This window comes from Zonotrichia leucophrys, chromosome 7 (genome assembly GCF_028769735.1).
Source record: "Zonotrichia leucophrys gambelii isolate GWCS_2022_RI chromosome 7, RI_Zleu_2.0, whole genome shotgun sequence".
NCBI lineage: Eukaryota > Metazoa > Chordata > Aves > Passeriformes > Passerellidae > Zonotrichia > Zonotrichia leucophrys.
In genome coordinates, this window is record NC_088177.1 from 25,241,035 (window position 1) to 25,263,542 (window position 22,508).

At 37.2% G+C, this 22,508-nt stretch overlaps 1 protein-coding gene across 4 annotated transcripts in view; it reads left to right on the forward strand.

Annotated features, from left to right (window-relative positions):
• The window catches only part of LOC135450217 (neurabin-1-like), a 41,236-nt gene extending 20,805 nt beyond the window's left edge, over positions 1-20,431 (forward strand). For 3 of the 4 annotated variants that reach the window (XM_064718184.1, XM_064718182.1, XM_064718183.1), the window contains exons 10-19: positions 1,195-1,291; positions 1,372-1,561; positions 2,409-2,560; positions 3,366-3,699; positions 6,019-6,103; positions 6,667-6,738; positions 7,231-7,426; positions 11,674-11,790; positions 17,378-17,566; positions 18,893-20,431. In XM_064718184.1, the coding sequence (XP_064574254.1) occupies positions 1,195-1,291; positions 1,372-1,561; positions 2,409-2,560; positions 3,366-3,699; positions 6,019-6,103; positions 6,667-6,738; positions 7,231-7,426; positions 11,674-11,790; positions 17,378-17,566; positions 18,893-19,060 (1,600 nt within the window). In that variant the 3' untranslated portion in view covers positions 19,061-20,431. The remainder of the gene's footprint in view (positions 1-1,194; positions 1,292-1,371; positions 1,562-2,408; positions 2,561-3,365; positions 3,700-6,018; positions 6,104-6,666; positions 6,739-7,230; positions 7,427-11,673; positions 11,791-17,377; positions 17,567-18,892) is intronic. The other variant, XM_064718185.1, reaches the window with a different exon arrangement.
• The last annotated feature ends 2,077 nt before the right edge of the window (positions 20,432-22,508 follow it).

Consider the following 22,508-nt stretch of genomic DNA (forward strand, 5'->3'; position numbering starts at 1 on the left):
ATTTAGTGTGAGTTAGGTATATCTTGTAGGAGGAGTAAAAAGAATTTTGAGAGAAACTGAAAGTTTGAGGATATGTGTCTAGCCCACTAAAATGGCAGCATGAAAACAGTATCTTCAATCTGTTGAAGGATTTGGGTTTTTTAGTGGAGGTACTATTGTTTATTAGATACATCTGTGGGGGGCTTCGTCACTGTTATGTGGTAGTGTCTAATTGTTCTATGAGGAGGTAATTGCAAAATATTTGTAGATGTGTCCCGATAATAGAGAACACAGCTGTTGCTTTTGGTAGTTGCTGTAAGTGTGTAATACTCTTGTTCCCAATTTCTCCACTTGCTACTTACTTTTAAAGGCAATTTATTATGATCTTTTGCTCTGTAGTCCACATCCAGAAATGTTACTTTTCACAGTACGTTTTTGTGCTGGTTGGTGAGCTTTTTAAAGGTCTCCTTTCCCCTCTCCTCCCAAGCTTATCCACATGGAAGTTCAAAAGTACGTGAAGATGACTGCTAACATGCTGCTTTCCATTCCCTCGCTGTTTAGCCAATTCCCATTACTTGTTTGATTATCCCTGAAGCTTTTGCATCTGTTGTAGATGTTTTATGCTTATTTTCTGGTTTTGTATGTCATTTCATATGATGCAGGCAAAAACAGCTTTTATTTTTGTTTCCTTCTTGTAGTCATTGTTTCTTTCTTGTTAAATGCAGCCATTGCAATTGCTGTAGGATGGACCGAGTAGAAACTTGAAATGCAATTTAATTTCCAACAAAGAATTTTGCCATAACTTTTGGAACGAAAATATCCTGTGTGTGCATGTATCTTTGTGGAAGAGAGTAAGATGTAATGATTGGAGTCGTGCATGTATTTCAGGCTTAAATGCATATGCAACTTGCCGCTTTTAAAATGAGAGATGGTTGTAACTTTGCAGAAAAAGTGTTGCCATGCATCCTTTTTCTGTCCAGACTAAGTCACAGTCATCTCTATTTTCTTTTGAAGACAGTAGAAGCATACAAATGGATATGTCATTTTCTGACATTATAAGATTAATGAATCACCTGTACCTTGCAGACTGGTTTTTGTCACCATTCACTAATGGAATGTTTTTTAGTTAATGCAATTGTGCGTATTTCTATTTAACATCTTTTTCTGCATCTCTATATTACTGTTTCATAGACATGTATATATTTCTTTCACCAGAGAAATAGAATTTATGAAGAAAGAAGAAGAGCATTCAAAGCTACTTGAAGAAAGAGACCAGAAATATGCAGAACAACTGAAAATCTATCAGGAAAAAGTAAAGCAGTATTATATTTTGAAATAAACTTCTGCATTTTTGGAGACATGTATCTCACTTCTGAATTTTAATTCTTGCAGATTTCAGAGCTTGAAAATAAATTGAAAGCATATGAGAAAATGCCTTATGTGTTTGAAGGTGGCAGTTTATTGGAAGATGGCTGTCAAAGTCCAGACCAATCTAATGAACAATCAAAGATTAAAGAAGACAATGAAAAAGAAACCAAATCAATAGAAGAAAGAATAAATTCTTTAGATATGCTGGTTTCTGGTAAGTAGAATAAATTCTTTAGATATGCTGGTTTCTGGTAAGTAGAATAAATTCTTTAGATATGCTGGTTTCCTTATTTGCACTTAAGGAAAATTAGGAGGCGTTATATGTGTAGTGGTTTTTTGTTGTTAAGAGAAGTGTTTGCTGTTTCCTTCTGACTGGGAAATATTTTAGCTGAGTCAGTGTGGATACTTGAGTTTAGGTTCCCCCAGCATTTTCAGTAGAATTGTAATGTATTTCTTAAGTCTTGTGGGAAAGAGGAGGTGGATGGAGAGACAACTATTTTAACAGTTTTTTGGATTCTCTGTTAGTGAAACTACTGATGGGACTAAACCACTGAGATATGTCAGTTAAAATTCCATTTATTTCAAGCTATAATTTACAGTAAACTTGCTATGATTTTTTGTCTCATAATTTTATGCACAGAATGCAATGAAATATCAGATGGAGGTTCCAATGAGAATGATATTTTTAAAATATTTGGTAAATTCTTACTTTGTAAAGAGTTTCTATCCTAAAGAATGATGTTGGGAAAGCACATCTGGGGCACAAATTTGAGAACAGAATTCAGTTTTCAATCCATAAGAATTATATTCTGTTGGATTTTATTTTTTTTTAATTGAAGAAATTGGGTAAAAGTATATTTCACATTAAACAGAAATTGCTATTGCAATGTGTAAAATAGTCCAGTATAATATGAAAATTATTTTCATACAGTAATGGTTAATAGGTAGAATAATTCCGACTTAGATTCTGAATATTTTTCTGGAAGGGGGTTGGTGAATTTGCCTAGCAGTTTTTGATGGGGTTTTTGTTTGCTTTTTTGAAAAGTATGTTTTTGTTGCAGATTTTGATGCCTTTGTTGGGGATACTCCCAGATTAGACACCAGTGCCCACAAAGCAAAAGCTCAGCTTGCTTTGAAAGTAAAACGGCAGCCACCTTCTCGGTCAAAGCTGAAAGAATCTCTTGGGGGTGCACAACAGACTGCAAATCTGCAGGTACTGACACTGGTGATCATGTGCTCTGGGTACTGACCATGGGTTGAGTTTTATCTGTATTTGCAATTGTAAGTGTTCTCCATGCTTCAGGCAGGCTGTGCCAAAGCATCCTTGTTTTATGCTGCATCAAAGGAAAAAACCTTTTAGGGTTCATGACATACATGGGAACTCTGGCGTGTTTTTGTGGCACAGTTAATTTGGAGTTAGCAAAGAACTGTGTGAGCTTGTTCTGTGCTGCTTCTGCTTGCTGACAGATTTTGATACAGTGACATGTTGAGAAATACACTATTTTATCTTGTTGTGCCTTCATCTGAAACAAGTCAGTTACCAAATTTCTTCAAAAACTAAAGAGTTCTGAAATGCTTCATTATTCATAAGTCATCATTTGAGTTCACAAGAAGTGTGTCAGTAAAATGTTCTCGTGTTTCCAGAAAACAACTGGAGAATTGAGGTATAGATAGGCAATATATGAGAGAGCCTGTAGTAGAAGGAGGACATTGAACTAATTCAGTGAGACTGAAAACTGGCTGCATTGAATTGGGATGGCTAACGTGTACCAGAACATTTCTGATTTGGCTAGAAAAAGTTTACTTGGGATGTGCAGAAAGATGTGTATAGAGGTGGGTAACACATTCTAAAATCAGATTCATGTGACTCAGATGGTATCCACAAGTATGTAAGTTCAGAAAATTTCCTGAACTGGGGAAATTTGCTTAGCACATCCTTCCACCCTGGTAAAAGAACAGACAATAAATGAGTATATGTCATGTTTATCAAAAAATAACTTTCAAATGTACTTCTGAAGGATGAAGATTCAGAAGACCACGTTCTCAACAGAGAATCTTCCTCTATGTACCTAACTAAGACCTTAGAAACAGGTGAAAAATTACCTCTCCCATGCCTGGAGGAGCCAGATCGAAAGAGTGAAAAGCCTGAAAAAAGAGAAAGCACAGAAAGTCCTCTGGAGTCAAGCCCTTGTGCTTCCACACACTCTTCTCCAGTACACAAACCAAACAACGAAAATAGCACAACCACCACTCGGTCACCTCCTCCTGAAGGGATGGCTCCAAATTCTCCTCAAGGGTATCTCAAGAATGTTAAGCAAAGAGAGGCAAAAGGGAAAGGGAAAGAAGCCAAGGGTAAGGCTTATGGGTTTATTATTATTTTAATTCTTCAGGATTGAAATTTTACAAATTTTAGATGTAATCAGTAAAGGTCCTAATACATTTTTGCAGAACACTAGCCTCATAAGTGGCAATGTATTGGAGAGTAAGTCTGATGGACTTCCTGATTCCCAGAAAACTTCATTGTTGTCTTTGTGCTTCCAGACATTATGCAGTGTTTAAACAGGATACAGATTCTGAGAATTGTGGGAATTACCACATTACTCATCATGCCCTTTTAGGATATTTGTCACTAGAAGAAGGTTAAAGGTATTATAATCAGCCTAGTCTCTACTAGTCATTATTTTATAGGAATAGTTGGCATTTTTCTTATGAATAATTGAAAAAGGGATCTAATATAATCTTTTAAATGTTTGATATTTTCTGTAATCAGCTAGTACAAATTTATAAAGACAGATGACTTGCTGTCTGTGGTTTTGTCTGAGCTGTAGGGCATTCTTTTAATACCCTGAAACAGGATTTGTTTTATACTGTCCTTATTTTTATGTGTCTATAAAGACTCAAACAAAAAATAGTCTAAAACAAATGCCACTTATTAAGACACATACCTAATACATCTATGATTTTGCTTTCTTTTCTACAGTTTTTTTGTGATGGCAGAAGCATTGTAAACTTTTTTTTTGTAAATTTGCCATGGAATTGCTAATTAATGCAGTACATGGGGATTGGTATTGAAAGCTTGCTCTTTGTGAACAAAATTATACTAAATGCTGTTTCTGCCAGGTTGTTGCTTTCTAACTGTATTTGAATGTTTGCCTATTATTTTATTGAATTAATCCTTTCTATTACCTTTTCACCCATTCATTTATCAGTCTGTATTTTAACCTAATGTGCCATGTTTAAGAAATTGCCTCTTTCCTTAAAATACTGCCTCTGGAAATAGAGGTGGAAACAAATATCAGTATTAAAAGTAATTCTTCTGGTTTTGTATTCAAGCTGATAGGAAGAAGAGCCAGTTTAATGGTAGTTATAATTTGTTGGATATTATATATTTGGAAAAAGTGCTTAACTAATTAGCTAAAGTTTTAATTTTCATCAGAAACTACTGATTAGATAAGCAAAAAAAAAAAAAAGGGGGGGGGAGCTCTTGACTAGCCTGACTGTCAGGTGTGTGAGCTTTGAGGTAATCCTTCCTGAAATATATAATGGTTGTTTGCTGATGGAGTGATGGGTAGTTGACCTCAGTTTTGTGTACTGAACAGGATTTTTGGTTTTTATGGTCCTTGAAGGAGTCTGTGTATATCATGTCAGGAGTTGTTTTGAAGGTAGAGCTTAAAATTTACTTTGTTACTCAAAATGTGAACTGCATCTCTTTCACAGGTAGCTAAGTTAGGAAACACATGATGTGCAACACAAAATGTATTTCATTTTTTTTTTAATCTAGTACCCTGAGAATGTAAAAGTAAGTACATTTAGGACTTGCAGTAATCTGTCACAGTCCAATGAGAAGACATCATGTGGTTTGTGTCACTTAATTTTGCATAATAATTGAGAAGTTGGTATTGAACATGCTTCCTTTGGCAAAAAATTGGGTCCTAAGAGGTTGTATTCCAGTTGTGAAAATAAGAGCCTTGAAGGAGCTTCAAAGTCCCAGCTGTTTTTTCAGAATAGCCACATTTGTCTGCCATTTCCAGTGACCTGAGCTTGTCAGGAGCTCTCTGCTCTCCAGGGACTGACCATTGTGTGAGATAGGCACAGCTTCTGGAGCAGGCAGCTTGTGTATGCAGCCATGGGTGCAGCAGCTGGCCTGGGCTAGGTGCTGAACCAAAAATAATACCAAGGGAGCATCTGTAGTACTGCAAGAGTAATAAAGAAATACTAAATGCTATATCTTATACTGGTTATGTGGCTGTATGCTTTGAAGTTGACATTTTGCAAAAGAAGGGAGGTACTTCTTTCTAAACCTGTCATAAACTAACTTTTGTTTGTAATTCATTGGAGCAAAATACTGTGTAATTTTTACCTTTCTGTAGACTGTATAGAATTGCTCTTTATCAAAAGGAATATTTTTAAGTAGTTGTCAGCAAGTGTTATGTTGCCATTTTTCAATGGCTGGTACAGACAGAATGATGGGAAGATGGCACAGACAATAACTTAGGCTGGCTGATATGGCTGTAGTATTTTCAGTTATTATCTGTGTGTGGGATTAGGAGTTTTAACACTGTCTCCCAGGTCATAGTATCTGACTTACAAACTTCATCATTAGTAGCTGAAAATTGCAGGTATTTTATAATAATAACAATATTTTTATTTTTCACCTCTCTATGAAAACAGAAGAAAGGAAAAATGAAGACAGGACAGCAGAAACAAATGAAGGAATTCCACCAGGGAAGTCCAAAAGGAGATTTCCAGATTTTGGGTGAGATTTTACATGTGTTCCTTCAGAAATAAGTGTTGTTCTGTGTTATTTTTGAGAATATTATGTTCTCTAAATAAACAATGTTGAGGTGTCCAGTAATGCTACTTCATAACACCTTTGAAGATGGGGTAAAGCTTGTTGAAGCCAACTAACATTAAAGACTTAGACTAGTACTGCAATAAATGCATCATAGCATATAACATAAAGATTAGCTGATTTCACACACTGATAATGTAGTTAGTGACTTTGCTCAAGTTGCTGTGCATTGCTTAGGAGCATTAATGTAGCAATAAAACTGTGGTTTTCCTCCTGGTTGTATCCACCATATGCTAGGCTTCCTTAGCTATTGCTGTATTTATTTTGGTTATCTGTGGCTTTTGAAAGGATACTTAAATAGAATATGGGTGCCAGAACTTTTTAAATTGCATGCATAATCTGCAAAATTATGCTTTGTGTAACAATATAAATGTGGCTTTTTGTAACTGTTGAAGTCAGTGTGAAAACTAATTTGCTGATTTAAAGAAATGTAAGTGCTTTATGAAATTTGTGTTTTTTCACTTCAGTGGATTGCGGAAATCTGGGGGTAAGGGTAAGAAGCAAGAAAAAGAAAATCTAAGAGGTTCTCTGGATAGCAGGTAGGTCTTTTGTTAGTTTATATATACATGCTGCATTTCTTAAATCTGTAACCTAAAGGCTTGTTTAAAATTGTCATTAATGTTTGATCTTAAAGTATGTTTCTGTGTAACAGTGGCAAAATTCTGTGAAGATTTAATGATACAGAGATGAGCTTCTGATCTCACAGAGGAGAGTAGAGGAGACAACCTTAAAACTGTATTTTGCTTAGGAAGATGAATGTTGAGTAAATTAAGTTAGCAGTTACTGGAAATTATTAAATTGTGTGAAATACTGCAGAAATTTGTGTTGTTATATAACTCATTATTTCACATGGATATTTCAAGGCAAGCATCAGTTCTCATTTCAAGTATCAGTTGTGCTGTGAAACTGGTAAAAATAAGTGGTGTGTTTTGAGTTTGTTCTTGTTTTTAATGGGGTGGTTGTGTATTTGAGGGGTGGGATGCAGTTTTTTGCTGTTGTTATTTAAACAGAATTTCATCTGCTTATCTCAGAGGTTCCCGAGAACTTTTGGATGACTCTGGCAACTATCTATCAGCATCAGATTCAGATTCCCCTGCTCCTACGTGCATGCCTTTCTCTTGGTTTGGAGACAGCCACAAAGAGCCTCAGGTTTCAAGTAGCAGTCTGCAGGTTACTCAGAGTGGGCAGGATGGTTGTGAGCATGGTCAAGACAAGAACAGAAGCAAGGTAAAGATGACTAATTTGTGCTTTGAATGTTTAAGTGTTGCATTTTGATGAAGTAAAAATATCAGTGGTTGGTGTGTGTAAGCCTAATGACTTAGTCCTTTACCACATCACCTCTTACAAACATTGCTGGAGCAGTTTGAGATACTACAGCTCTTACAAGCAGGAATTGTGAGAGTGTTGTGTTCCCTCCGTCAGCTGAAGCTCAGTAGAGCCTATTCAGGCTGAAGTAGCATCTAAGAAAGAATCACAGGGCATGGTTTTTCACTGGTTGGTAATGCTAAAAGTAATGCTAGTTTCAGGAAAGCATAGTTTCAGTGGTCTAATCTGTTTTCCAGACGAGTTCATGGAGGAATTGTGCATAAATAGAGGTCAGCTGTCCAAACAGTTGGCCAGCCAGTTCTTACTGTACTGGAATGTAGGATTGGAGTACCAGACAGGTGGAGGAAGATAGTATCCTACTTTTCATTAACAAATGTGGTACTAGATGCCAAGAAACACATCTATAGGACACTTTCTTCCAGGCTTCTGAGTAGCTAATAATCTAATAATTTAGAGCCTTTTAACCAGATTCTGAAAATGAGGCGACACAGTTCAGTCTATAACCATAAAGTTTAAACTATTTGAAAGGAACAGCTTTAGAAACTAAAAGATGTAATGTGTGTGCTGTCTGAATATTTGGTGAAACCTTTTTCAATTTAACACTGGTCCCAGCAATTTTACTGACTGTATTCTTGTTTCCTTTGGATTTTGTCAAATTGAAAATTACAGTTATTTGAGTAAGGTGATTTATTCTTGAGTTTCACACTTTTTATTCACTTTGGATGGCTAAAATACCCTTTCATGTATTGGTTTTCTTCTGTGCTGTTAGAAAGAAAGGAGTTGTATATATGGAAGAGAAACTTGCCAGGTTTTAGTCCATGAAGTCACTGATATTTTGCAGAGATTGCAGATAACAAGTTTGCTTTCCATGTTTCCAGATGGTGATTGCACTAAAATGCTGTTGTAATACTTTTCTTAAATATTTTGTTTCACTAGTGTAAATCTTCAGTCCCTGTGATAATGGTAAATTGTCTGCATACATAGTTTTTAAAAGTACAGAAAGTGATTTTAGAACCATACAGTAACACAGGAACTTAATAAGAGTAGGAATTTTTTAATCTCTGAAGTGGAACAGTACTTCACAAACTGCTGCCCACTGTGCATCAGTCTTGTGTATTTACAGCTCTTGCATTGGTTGCTACTCTTGGAGCCTGCAGTGGCCAAAAGATGTTTCTGTAAATAACCCAGGAATTTGGAAGGTATATGCATATTCTTGGATACAGTTTTTGATTAAATAGTAATGCATGGCTGGTCTCTTGATAGGCTGCAGTTGGTCTCCTAACAGACTGTAGCAAAGCTGTGCAGAGTTGTTTCTGTACAGATAAGGAATCAGTGGGTTTGTCATTGATTCAGAGGAACACGTTGGTCCCCTGTTCATTGCTCCTTGCTATCTGATTTGAGTAAGTTTTGTAAGCATAGTAAAAGTCCCACTGCTGCATTTCTACTATAAGCATCCATAATGTGCTTAAGCAGCTCCTAATGTTTTCATGTGCATACCATATACACCTACTTTTGGCAGTCAGAAAGTTACAGATGTTACCAGACTAAGTGCTCTTTTCCTTTCCACATTGTTGTGAAGCAATCGTTTTTTCTTCTTTTCTTTTTACTGGACTATACTTCCCAAGATGATTACTGTATCAACTTCCAGCTGGTTTCTTGCCTACTGGATTGGGGTTTTTTGTTTCCTTCTCATGCTCTAGTATATAATTGTTGTTTGCTGCTCTCTTCCTTAGTTCCAGTTGCAAACCAGCAGCTGGAAGATTATGCAAGTCTCCAGCTATATTCCTGCTTTGTAAAATGGTAGAAAGCTGATCCCATTGAAGAACAAATTCTCATAGGCTGGTTTTACTTTGCAATGTTTGGGGTCTTCTGTAAACATGGTGATGTGACAGTGGTTGCTGCTTAAAATGAATGACTAATTGTTGTAGATCTGAGCTTAGGGTTGATAATTACATATGTACAGTTACAAGGCTTTGGCTTTTTTTGCTGTGAAAAGATATTAAAACTAACAAAGAAATGTACTTGACCACTCAGAAGTGAGCCTTGTTACTAAAACAATATAAAGCAAGAGACAAAGTCATCTTCCCAGAATTCAAGGGAAGAACACTCTTTTTTGTTGATATTAACTCAAAATTTATAAATAAAGAAATATGTCATAAATATAGCAATAGCATTTACTCCTTTTGTGTTTGTAGTATCCAATGTGATCTTGTGACAGCATTTCTTAAACAGGAGGTAAAAGTAGAAAGCCTAAAATAAGAACTTTGTCATTTAAAAAATCTCTGTGGAACCAAGTCCTTTGCATTGTATATAATTTTTGTAGTTGTGTTTTAGCATTGATGGTGCAAGGAATATAATTACATTCCTTATTACCTGGTTTCTGGTTTTGCAAAATTTGCCTCTGAAAGTTACTATACTTGAAATGTTTTTGCTTTCTTAAAATGGTTCTGAAGTTAGTTTTAAACTTAGAGTTTGGCAAAGTAGCGAGTCAACTTCTTGATCCTTGTGAAAACAACAGGAACTAAAATCCTGTGTGCTTGCAGACAGTTCTTAAATTAATTGGTGTAATTCTCTGATACAATACACACACATACACAGTGTTTGTACCCATTGTTTTTCCAGAATGCTACTTAGCTTCTGTAAGTGTGTATGCAGTCTTTCATTTTCAGTGCAAGGAAGAGCAGTGTGGTATAAACTATATCCTAGTACCTTAAATGATAGGAAGAATAAAACCTCTTCTGTCCAAATTCTGTGCTATTCAAGAGTCAAAAATCTTTGCAACTGGCTCTAAATGCTTAAAAGGCAATTACTCCTATAAACTGATTGGGAGCAGAGGGTGGAAAAAATATTGCAACTGGTGCTCAGATACCTTACTTTTGGCTATATTTTTATTATTGTATCTTTTAGTTTAGTTTGTAGGAGTTGTTCTTGATTTTCTCTGTAAAAGAAGAAAGAGTGAACTGAGGGCAGTTAAAACAAAAGCTCTTAAATAGATTTTCAGTTTGGGTTGAAGGTAATTTGAGAATAAGTTGATGGAAAAAGTATTCAGTTGTTTCTGGTAATAATTTTTACATCTAAAAGACTGAAGAAGACCTAAAATTTAATGTAATTATTAAAATAATCTACATGGTAAATAAATTACCATTTCTCAGTCAAGAAAAGTACTGCACAGAGGTAGCAGGAAAACTCAGGTTGTGGGGGTTTTATGTTTATTGTGTTGTGGTGGTGATGACTTTTTTCTTGAGCTTTGGTGTGGTGTTTTCCAGGCTGAAAATGTGTATCAATAATTTAGAGTATAAGGGAGGGCACTTAGAAAACAAAAATAGAATAATCGGGAAAACTGAGAGTTCAGGTGAAATTGAAATCAGAACACAAATACAGAAGTGATAAATGAAGGTAACTGCAAAAATGTAGTTCTCTTATACAAGCATAACTAACTGAAGAAAAATATGCTTAAGATCAGCCTTATTTGGGATCTCAGGTTATTTATGCACGTAGGGATGTGGTATGGCATCCTTACAAAGTGTAATTGGTTGATTAGAGACTTAGAGAACATTAGAGGAAAATACTGTTAAATAATTCCTTACTGTTTGTAGGCAGCAAAGAGTAGTGCTGAGACATAATTCTTTAGAAAGGCAAAAGTAGGAGGCATTTTTTTGGCAGCATTATTTTTCACTCACTAACACAAAATATTCTCAAGGTCACAATCTGAGTTGGAAATGGAGGGAATCAACAGAACGCTACCTTCTGAAACACATTCATGGTGTTCGTGGAGGTTTCAGTTTAATGAAAGTTCATCATGAATAAGTCCAATAAATGCATTTTAAATTGCTTCTCCCACAGTGTGGATGCCTGCTGAAAAAGTAACTGATGCACTTCCTTGTGTATTCTAACACCATTTCAGGTTATGACTGATTCTCTGCATAAGTTGCTCTTATTGGGGATATTGCTTTAAGTTTGTTACCGCGTTTCTGAATTCAGAAATTTAACAAAAAACAAGTCAGATGCTTGATACAGTTATTACATTTCATATGTATTCTAAAGGTAACTGAGTCATATTATTTTTTTAACCAAAAATTAGAATGTCACCTAATGACCTGCTTTTCCAACAAGTGAGTTAATAAAACATTATTTCCACTTGTTTGCAGAGTAGAATTGTCATAGATGATACATACCATAGCAAGCCAAGTTGTGAACTTTCAGGGTTAGTGACAGAACCAAATCTGTCAGGTCGTTCACACACTTTAACCTTCTCTTCAAATGAGGTGAGTTTCAAAGTGTGTATATGTGTGTTGTTGATGTTGTTGTTCACACTATGGCATGTTTCATAGAAACAGATGTGTGTAATGTGAAACTCGGTGGCTGTTCCATATTTGAATGTTGTAGAGCACCCTAAAGAAGCTGTTAAGTGAGCTAAGGACATGCAGTAGTGGATGACAGATCAGCCTCTGTGCTCTGAGCCTAGTTATATCATAAAAATTGGAATGAACTAACTGATCATAACGCTGTTCTGTTCCACTGATTTAAAATAACTTCTTGGGTGAATGAAAACTGCAACATGCGCCTTCACATCTTGTGCAGGTTTGTGTTAAGATAAAATTTCATATCAATAAAAAAAAGGAAAAAAGTCAGAAAACATGGTGGTTCTGATATATAGGTAGAAATTAGACACCTGAAAGTGTGTTCATTCCCCTGGAGAACTAATTCTTTTGGCTACAGCTGAAACGCAAAGTCCACACTTCAGTAGCTTTCTGAGATACTGTCTCTTTTGGTGTTTGACTGATGGACATCTTCATAAATTGAATCCTTTAGTTTAGGAAAAGTCATTAAAAACAGAACATCGTTATCTTACGTAAAATGAATTAGAGGGATTGCCAGACTGGTGGTTCATGAATGTAATGGGATTTTTATTAGCTGTCTTAAGTCAGTCATTGGTGAAAATCTTACCATATCCCAGTAGTATGTAGAAAGTCACTGCAGTCTTACAAACAATGTTACAAATTCACTGACATAAAAATCTGAGGTGTCAAAACTCATATAAATAGTCTACAGGTTGTAGTAGTGGATTAAGTTTTTGCAGAGTTTTTTTTGAGATAATAGTGTTGGATCTAATGAAAACCAGAGGAACTCCAGTTAATAATCTATCTTTGCAAGTACTCCCTGCAGTTTTTTGAATGGAATGCTTTGTGAATGGAATATGTGTTTCTAAAACTTTCAAGGAGTATAAATTATAAGGCTTTATTATAGATGTCTTCTTGAATATTGTTCTTTGATCAGTATTACAAACTTTCAGTAAATTTTGGATTCTAAAACTAAAATGAAAGCAGTTTATGACTAGTTGTCGATGTGTGAAGTGATGATTTAAGCCTGTTTTTATTATAGATGAGTTCCAGTATTCTGTCTAGTTCATATGTTGCTTATTGTCCTGGTTTTGCATGACCAGTGAAAGTTGTTTGTATCTTTTCGGTAATTACATTGAGTATCAAGGGCCTACTCTGAGGAGAACAAGGAACAAACTCTGAACTGTTTCCTCATTTGGAAAGCAGTATATGTGAACAAAATACATAGTTCTTTTCTTTGGGGTTCTAAAAGTTTGTAGTCTAGATCTGGGAAAAGTAATCCATCTTACATTTTAGGGTATTTCAAATCACAGAATCGAAGGGGTTGGAAAAGACCTCAGAGATCATCAAGTGCAGCCTATGACTGGACTTGAACACCACCTTGTCAACTAGACCATAGCTCTGAGTGCCATGTTCAGTCTTTCCTTAAACATCTCCAGGGACAGTGACTCCGCCACCTCCCTGGGCCGTCCATTCCAATGTTTGGTCACCCTTGCTATGAAGAAACTCTTCCTGATGTTCAACCTGAATCTTACCTGGCTAGCTGAAGACTATGTCTTCTTGTCTCTGGGTGCCTGGGAGAAGAGGCTGCCCCCCTTCTGGCTACACCCTCCTTCCAGTGAGTTGTAGAGAGGTCCCCTTGAGTGTCCTCCGGGGTAAACACCCCATCTCCCTCAGCTGCTCCTCATGGGATTTGTGCTGCACAGCCTTCACCAGCTTTGCTGCCCTTCTCTGGACCTGTTCCAGCACCTCAATGTCCTTTCTGAACTGAGAGGCCCAGAGCTGGATACTGCACTCAAGGTGTGACCTCACCAGTGCCAAGTACGTGACAATCACTGTCCTGGTCCTGCTGGTCACACTATTCCTGACACAGGCCAGGACTGCCCCTGGCTTTCTTGGCCACCTGGGCACACACTGGCTCATGTTCAGCTGTTGTCTGCCAGCACCCCAAGCCCTTTCCCACTGGGCCACTTTCCAGCCACTCTGCCCCCAGCCTGTAGCACTGCATGGGGCTGTTGTGGCCAGTTTGTAGGATCCAGCAGTTGGTCCTGTTGAACCTCATGCTCTTGGTCTGGCCCATCCATCCAGCCTGTCCAGGCCCCTCCGCAGGATTTTCCTATCCTCCAGCATCAATATTATCACCTAACTTGGTGTTGTCCATGAATTTACCGAGGGACTGAGGGTACACTCAATCCCTTCATTCAGATCACCAATAAAGATACTGAACAGGATCCTTAACTTAAGCTCTTACTAATTTTTCCTTGATGATTGTTGTCCAGATGGGTTCATGAGTATGCAGGATGAGTCGTGCTAGCCAGTGTAACTCCAGCTCTCAGAGGAGTGGGCTTGTTGAACACTGCCTTATAAATCCTGGACTTGAAAACACCTCTTGGACACCTACCTAGGGGCAGCACTGAGGGGTCTGCCCCTGCTGTGCAGGTGCTCACAGGCAGTTTGGGCAGGTGACTGCCTGCTGAGAGTTCAGTTGTCAGTAGCCAGCTAGTTACAGCAGAGGCACTTCACTCACAGATGGTTAGCAAGCTAGTGGGTAATCCTTCTAATGTTCCTAATATGCTAAATGGGGTGGTGGCAGTGGTGTTTTCTTGGGCTTTATGTTTTTTATCTCCAGAGCCTTTATTTGCTTTCTGAGTCACATACATTTTTATGCAGGAGCACATAGCTTTCTCACACTTCCATACCTTAGAAGTAGTTTTAGTTCTGCTTTCTGAATTTCCAGCTGATCTCTTTCTTGTGTGTGTAGTGGCTGGTTTGGGGATTCTTAACTTCACTGTGCAAACACAACTTGGCATGTTCCTTCTGCCTCTGAATGGACATTTGAGGAAAAAAAAAGATGCAGAGGTATTATTTAATGACCAATAATCCTTACTCAAAAATTGGTGTTCTTCATCTTATCCTTCTACAGTTTTCACTTTCCTTTACTCTGAAAAATAGTCACAGGTCCTTTCCCTTGTGTAGTAGTGAAAAACTCAAATTTTATAGTATTAAATATCTGTGAGGAGATGATGTCTGTGTTTTAACACAGACTCAGGTGTTGCTACAACTTCTGGTTTTAGGGTTCTGTCTTTACCAATATGAAGTAAAAGGAGTTTGTTAGCAATTGATGATGCTGAAGCTGCAATTCATAGCTAAGCCTGTAGAATCCTCCGTAGTGCAGCCTGTTAGATGCTCTAATCTGTGCTGTTTGGGCAAATTGGTTTAGAGAGTCCTCAAGATTCTGTCAGGGGACAGCAATTCTCTGACAAAATGAAAGAATCTGAGTCTCTTTCTTTTTTGACAAGAATACATCTTCAGGTACTTTCACTCTGAAATTACAGAAGGGAAGTTCTCGCATGGCTTGCACAGATTCAACAAATCTAGAGTGAGTTCCAACTGGAATAAAAGACTTGACACATTTTTTCTTGTGAAGGAGATATATAGATACATACACACCCCTATCTCAAATGATAAAAGTACATAGATATATTAAAAAATATGTATGTGACAGCAATATATTTTAGTATTTCTTCAGTGCCCTTCTCTGGGCCTATTCCAGAACTTAAATCTCCTTTCTGAGCAGAGAGGCCCAGAACTGGATACAGAACACGAGGTGGCTGAAAGACCACACATGAAATACCAGGTCCAGCCTAAAATGCAAAGTGTTTCCCCTTTTTTATGTACTATTCATGAACACTTGTTAGTATGAGACAAAGTTGCCAATATATATATTTTTTATTGCAATATCAGATTGGGGAAGTACTGTTAGGTAAAATTATTTAAAATAAATGTGCATTTTTAAATTCCCCTGCTAATTTATCCAACTAATCTTCTTTGTATGAAGCATCTCAAGCTTGATAGCTTGGATAGAAGACTCAGTTGTCTTGATACAGATGCTGTATAGAGCACTTCAATCTAATCCTCTTCTAGAGCCCTTTGCTGTTATTTTATGCAAATTGCGATTCTCCCTTCGCACATCAGTAAGGCAGATGCGTTCATTATATCTACATAAGTATTTTGATTTGGATAAAGAGTTCATTTTTGAAATAAATATTCTGATTGTTCCCACTTGCCTTACTTTGATTTATCTCAGAAATCCAATCAGATGTGCTCCTACAGTGGTCCTGCTACGTTCCAGCTGCTAGTGGCCATTGAGTCTTTGTGATCAGACTTGGGCTATTTGGAAGTGAAAATCCTTTGAAATGGTTGTAGTGTGGATTTTCAGACCTCAGCACAAACTGTTCAGCTCTACAAACTCATTCCTATTTTTATGGATTGCCTCTTAATGTAGCCACTGTCCCTTGTTTCACAGACCAGGGAAAGCAAAACCATTTTGAATTATGTGTAGTCCCTTACATTGGAAGTTTGAAAATTCTGTGTTTCCCCTCGTATGTGTGTTCCATCCTGCGTGCTCAGATCCACTGTGTTGTATGATCAGATCATGTCACAGGCCTACATGTTGCTGTCTTTGACTTGTAATCACCACAATAATTTTGTTACATCAGTCAACTCTCCCAAATATTCCATCAAATAAGCTGGATTTTGTGAGATCCCTTTGGCTGGCAGCTGTAGTTGTTCACCTGCGATTTAACATGATCATTTCTCAAATATGTAACTAGGAAACTCCTTTTTTCCATGTTTTCTGTTTACAAATGCGTGTAAGGCCTGCTGGAAAAGGGGAGCATGTTTTCTGCAGTTTGCAAATATCTTGGATGAGAAGTCTGCAAGTCTAGTGCAGCCTGTACTCAGTCATGAGCTGGTGAGGGATGATTCTGGATAGTTAATAAAACTTCAGTTAACTGATGTTAGTGATTCAAGTACCACACTGGAATTACTTCTCTGCAGACACTGAGCTCTGTTGTGTAGCTTTTCTTTTGTGATGAAGTAACGGTGCTTCAGGACAAACAGCAGTACCTTTTCCCCTTGGAAGCAAAATTGAAATTGAAGCAAGGTGCCTCAAAAGCTCTGTGAGCTGGCAAACTGTATTTTCAGTGGAAGTCTACAAGCTACTATGTTTCTGAAATGGTCATCTTTTATTTGGGCAGTCCTTCTACAATATCAACCTAATAGCATTAGTTCAAAGAACAAGCAGTCTTGTCTTGACAAATGTACAAAATGTAATAAAACTGTACCTAGAACACTCACCAGATTTACTGGCTACTAGAATTGTTTTTATTCTGGATTTCCATCACTTAACAATAATAATAGAGTTGAAGTGCTTCATAATTCTTTATGCAGTGTAAGGTAGCATCTAACATTCAGATAGAGCTACCTTAACCAACTAACTGAGGAAGTGTGTTCCTTGTTTGGATAGGTCCAATTTACCATTTATGTTCTGTTTCTGACTTTGTGTTGTGTGTTGAAGTGTCTTGTTTATAGTAAATTAGGCAAACTGATCTCAAGATTGGAGTAGAGCATGTGTAAAAATGCACTTTGTTAACCAAACTCACCTGACAACTGGAATTCAACATACAGTCAAGTAAAATATTGCTTATGGTGACTTTTCTCAATTGGTTAGGCATTGGATGATGAATTTACAACAACAGGAAAGCAAAATCAGTGGCACAGTAGACCTATTTCTGAATGGACCACCCAGCAAGTGTGCCACTGGTTAATGGGAATGAACATGGAGCAGTATATCACAGAGTTCACAGCTATGAACGTAGATGGACAGCAGCTGATGCAGCTCGACAGTGAGAAGCTGAAGGTATGTGTACATCCCAGGATTGATTTGTAACTGTATAGGTTTCACTGCTTATTTGGACATATTTTTAACTTACAAAGTCAAATTTCCTGGTTCTGTGGCTTTTTAAGGGATACTTACTCGCTCTTGTTGTTTTATTTTGAGTTGCTTTTGAAATACTCGAAGACTGTATAGTTAGATGGTAATTAGTAATTGATTGTAAAATTAAAGGCTGTTTACAGTCAGAAAAATAACAAATATTGCTTCCTTGAGGAAATGAAAGGAAGCATATTTGTCCAAGGAGTCTTGATACATCTGTCACCAATCTCAACTAAGGTCATACCAAAACAAGTTCAATTGAAATAGAATTGCAGGATTGAGTTTTAGAAATCCATTTCTTCAGCATTTCCTCTTCAAATGGGAAGGCTGAAATCCTATCTGGTGACATTTAAAATGTTTCAAGTTTTTACTCCTGCTGGAAATACATACTCTGAATCTTTGGAGCCTTTTCTTGCTATATTGCACCTGGAAGCTGTAGTGTATATATATCCCTTATAGTTCTGGTAAATTCCTGCAGTTTTTCTTTCTTGTTAGATTATGAGACTTCATTATGGACAGGCAAGATGTGCAGCTAGAAGAGGTTCATTGGTCAGCTCTGGCGTAAGGCAAATTATTATTAATGATCAACAGCAGAACTTGAGGGGCTTAGGAGGAAAAAAGGTGTTCTAACTTCAGCCTCCAAAATGTGCCTGCATTTTAAATAGACATTTAACACTAAATGTCCCGCTTTATAAAATCGCGTGGGCACAGGGAAGATACCAGCGGCTGGCCCGTCAGTGCTGTCCCAGCCAGCCGCGGGGCCTCGGGCGCTGTGCCCAGAGCTCGGTGCGCGCCGGGCGCCGGGCGGGTGACGGGATCGCTGCTGCCCCCTGCCGCTCGCAAGCGCCAGCGTGCGGCCGCCTCCTGATAATGCGCCTTAAAGGCCTGCGAATTACAGAGTTGTTACCGAGTAAAAATTCCTCGTGTGCAAAAAGAGCTAGGAAGATATCTGGACACTAAAACAAATGATGCTATTTTCTGGGAATTCCCAGGGGTTTACATGTTTGTAAAATGCAACATGAAATTGTTATTTCACAACTGAAGAGCTAGCCTTGGTTTTCTTACCTACCTTGTTACCCAGATGATTATTTGCAGTGTTTCTTTGGCCCCGAATCTTTATATTTCAAGTAAACAGACTATCTTGTCGAAAAGTGGATAACACTTTCTTATACTGTTAATGCACAAGCACTGTTAACAGTGCTGTTGAAAAAAATTACTGATGAGGTTTTGTTTTGTTTTCCTCCTTCAAAGGCTTTGGGAGTTACCAGTCAAAATGACCGATCAACAATAAAGAAAAAAATTAAGGATATTAGAAAAACACAGGAAAAACTGGAAAAGCAGAAGGAAAAGGTTCAAAAGAAGGAGAAAGAAGTTCGCAAGACTGGCAGAGTTGTGGCCACTCTTGAATCAAGCTGCTAAAATGACCATTTTATTTTAGTGCAGACTTGCCTAAACTGGAGGAAGTTCAGCAGATTTGTATATAATTGTACAATTGAGGGAGGAGGGAAAGTGCAACAGTTCAACAGTTCAACGTGGTAGGTGGTTTTTTACTTTTAATTGTGGTCCCTCCCCATTACAGCCCAGTAAAATGAAATAATGTTTTCAGTATTTTTATTTCTAGTTGACTCTGCCTGTACTAATGGACAATAATTTAACTTTCTGCCTTAAGTAATATTTCTGCTTCTAAGGTGTCATATGCCCTTTTCATTAAATCGATGTTTGTGAAAAGTAGAATACTGTTTTAAAAATCATTCCAGTATTAGTCAACTAGCATTTGATAGAGTTAAAGGTGATAGAGGGACAATAGAAAAATCCTGCCAACAAATTCAGTCTGTGACAGTCTGTTTATCTGTTGCCACTAAAGATGTATAGTAAAAATTAAGTTTAAGAAATGGTAATGTCAAATTAATTTAAAAAGAAAGCATGTATTTGGAATTTAGGATTATTTTAATTCTTTTACTTCCAGAACTTCATTCAAAGTTCACTTTAGTAGCACATCATTTTTCAATTCTATGTGTTGCAATTTACTGAGAAAATAACAAGGAATACTAAGTAGTTTTCACAAACTACGTATCCTAAGCATAATACTAAGTTTTCTGTACACTACCCATATGGTGTTGGGACAAGGTTGAAGCCTATAAATAAGATCCTTTTTAACCTATTTTTCCTAAATAATACATAGTTTTATAGATTTATGCTATGAATAAGATCAATTTGCAATACATGTATTTCTCTTTTCTACATGCGACAAGATTTTTTGCGGACCAAATTTATATATTTGCTAATTTTAAACAATACTGTTTTTCAGACTTCAAATACTGAGGGAAGAATTGTAGGAAAAATTATCACTGACACCCTGGGTTTCTGCCTTGTATTTAAATGTTCAGTTGTAGACTACAGATTATTTCTCTTTAAAGGAGGATTTGATTCTTGACATAGCTTAGAACATGACTTGGTGTTTTGTATATTTACATACTATTTTCTAGACATACTACAAGAACACTTCCTTAATTTAGATTATTCCAGAAACATAGACTAGATTAAATATCAATTCCACCCTAGAATGGACTAGAACAAAACTTACATAGCTCGTTTATGTGGACCAAGTTCTCCTTTAAATCTATGGACCGTTTTTCATTTTAATTAAATGAATGAACTTCACTGTTGGTGTTTCACATTTATTATTTTTTTGTATAAATGTCTTAAGAATTTCAGCAAAAGGACTGTGTGGAAATGCTTCTGCACACTAAGCATTTCCAAAATAAAGTTTGAAAATCTTGGTAATAAATACTTTTTAAAAGATACTATATTTCAGTTTTATGCATTATTTGGTCAAGATTTAACTTATTTACTTTGTTTACAGTAGATTTGAGTTGTATGCCAAACTTACAGACCTTGAACCAAAGAGGAATGCTGCCCTACTGATGAAAGAGAAAGGAGTTAGAAGTATGGAATCATCAAATGCTCAGGATCTCCCACGTAAAACCACCACTTAATTAATTCAGTCAAGAAAGCTGAGTGTTTTCACAGCTAGAACACAGAATATTGCTAGAATCCCATATTACCTTTTTTCTTTAAGCGTACTGTTGCACCCTGGGAAGAGTTTTCTCCTGAAGGAGACTGGTGAAAATGATGGTTTCAGAGGTTTCCCTGTGTGCAGAGCTGTGCCAGGTAAGGAGGGGCCACAGCAGGGATGATAAACTCCCCTGGCAGCCGAGCATGGGAACGCTGATGATCAGAGCCCATAGCGTTCAACATCTGGCGGACATTGAACAGGAGGGCTGGATGCACTGAACAAGCTCATTACCCAGCTACACAATCACCCAACAGAGTTTCATTTTCACAATAGTTTTAATGAATAGATGCAGCAATTCTTTCAAAAATTAGCACAAACCAAGATTAACTTTACAGTGCAAAATTGAGCTAATTTGCATACAAAACTATTAATCTCAGCATTTTGATAGTATACTACTTTTCTGTAGTGATTCACTTCAACTTAACCCGTGTGCTCGCAATGACTTCGGTAAAGTAATGAAAACACTAAACACAAAAGTTGTCTTCTGCACTTCTGTTTAAAGCAAAAGTTACCAAAGTTCAAAACTTTTAACTATGATTAAATATTGTAAATCAAACCACGATGCATTTGTGTTTTCACCACAATCGTTTGGGGTTGCAGGCAAAGAGATAACTACAAATATAATTATACAGCAAGTTGCTCTGGTAATCAGAATTCAGTTGGTAGTTAGCTGAGAACATGAAAGAGACTTTATTACAGTAATATCTAAAATACTTCATGGACTTTGCAGAAAACAAACTGTTAGCTTTTCTTCAGAAACACTGCTTGTAGTTGTCCGATGTTACTAAAATCAGTTTAGTTAGTTAAAGGTTTAAGGTTTAGAAGGGTCAGCTAAAAGGTTAAAAGGTTTAAAGGCTAGAATGCTCAGCTTCAGACCTGATTTTTTGAAAGCCCTTGCTGCAACTTTCAGCTTGAGTTTAGCAAAAGCAATAGCTGCAAGTGTCCCTGCCAGCATTCGTACAGGCCCCATTTTACACTGTGTGGCATTTCTCACATCCTGTTGCAGGGCCAGAGAAGAGAACAGCTCTTGGTTCTCCTCACTTGTAGCCCTACAGACTGAAAGGTGTGCCAGTTATCAACTCACATCCTTGCAAGGAAGAATAGGGGCCTCAAGGTGCCCACAAGCTTGAGTGGAATAGGTAACCCTACTGATCTGGTGGCAATTAAGACACAATAATACTCCCTCAGACTGTCAGTTTAACTGTACACAGCCCAGTCTGTAATGCACGTCTGTTAAAGTTATCTACAGTAGCTTAACCAGGGTATAAACCTTGGCTAGGGAAATAGCAGGTGATAAATCTTGAATCTCGCTCGGCTGCAACCAGAGTAGCATGACTTCAATTTCCAACATCCTACCTATCCGCTTCACTTGTGGTATCTCACCTTCTGAGATAGTAAACTAGCAAAAGCTAGGGCTGTTGTTTCTGAGATGGAGTATGCATGTCTGCTGCAGAACAAAACCCACAGAATTACATGCAGTTTAATTAACTGAGAAAAACATTGGTTCCCAATGGCTTTAACTGCATCCCTCCAAAAATGCTCAGGAATGACAGGGATTGAGGTGCAACACAGATGTGTATGATTTGAACAAAGCTCATATAGTAGGTGTTGAGTTGAATTCTTAATTGGAAGGACTCTGTATCTGAAATGTAAGATTCATTCCCCTCTCTCTCTTCCCCTGTGTGTTCTGATTTGTCTTTGATTAACATATTCTGGTTATCATGTTTATGTTATAATGTGACTTCCAGTTACTACAAAAACAAGGCCAGAAGCATATCACAAATGCAAAGG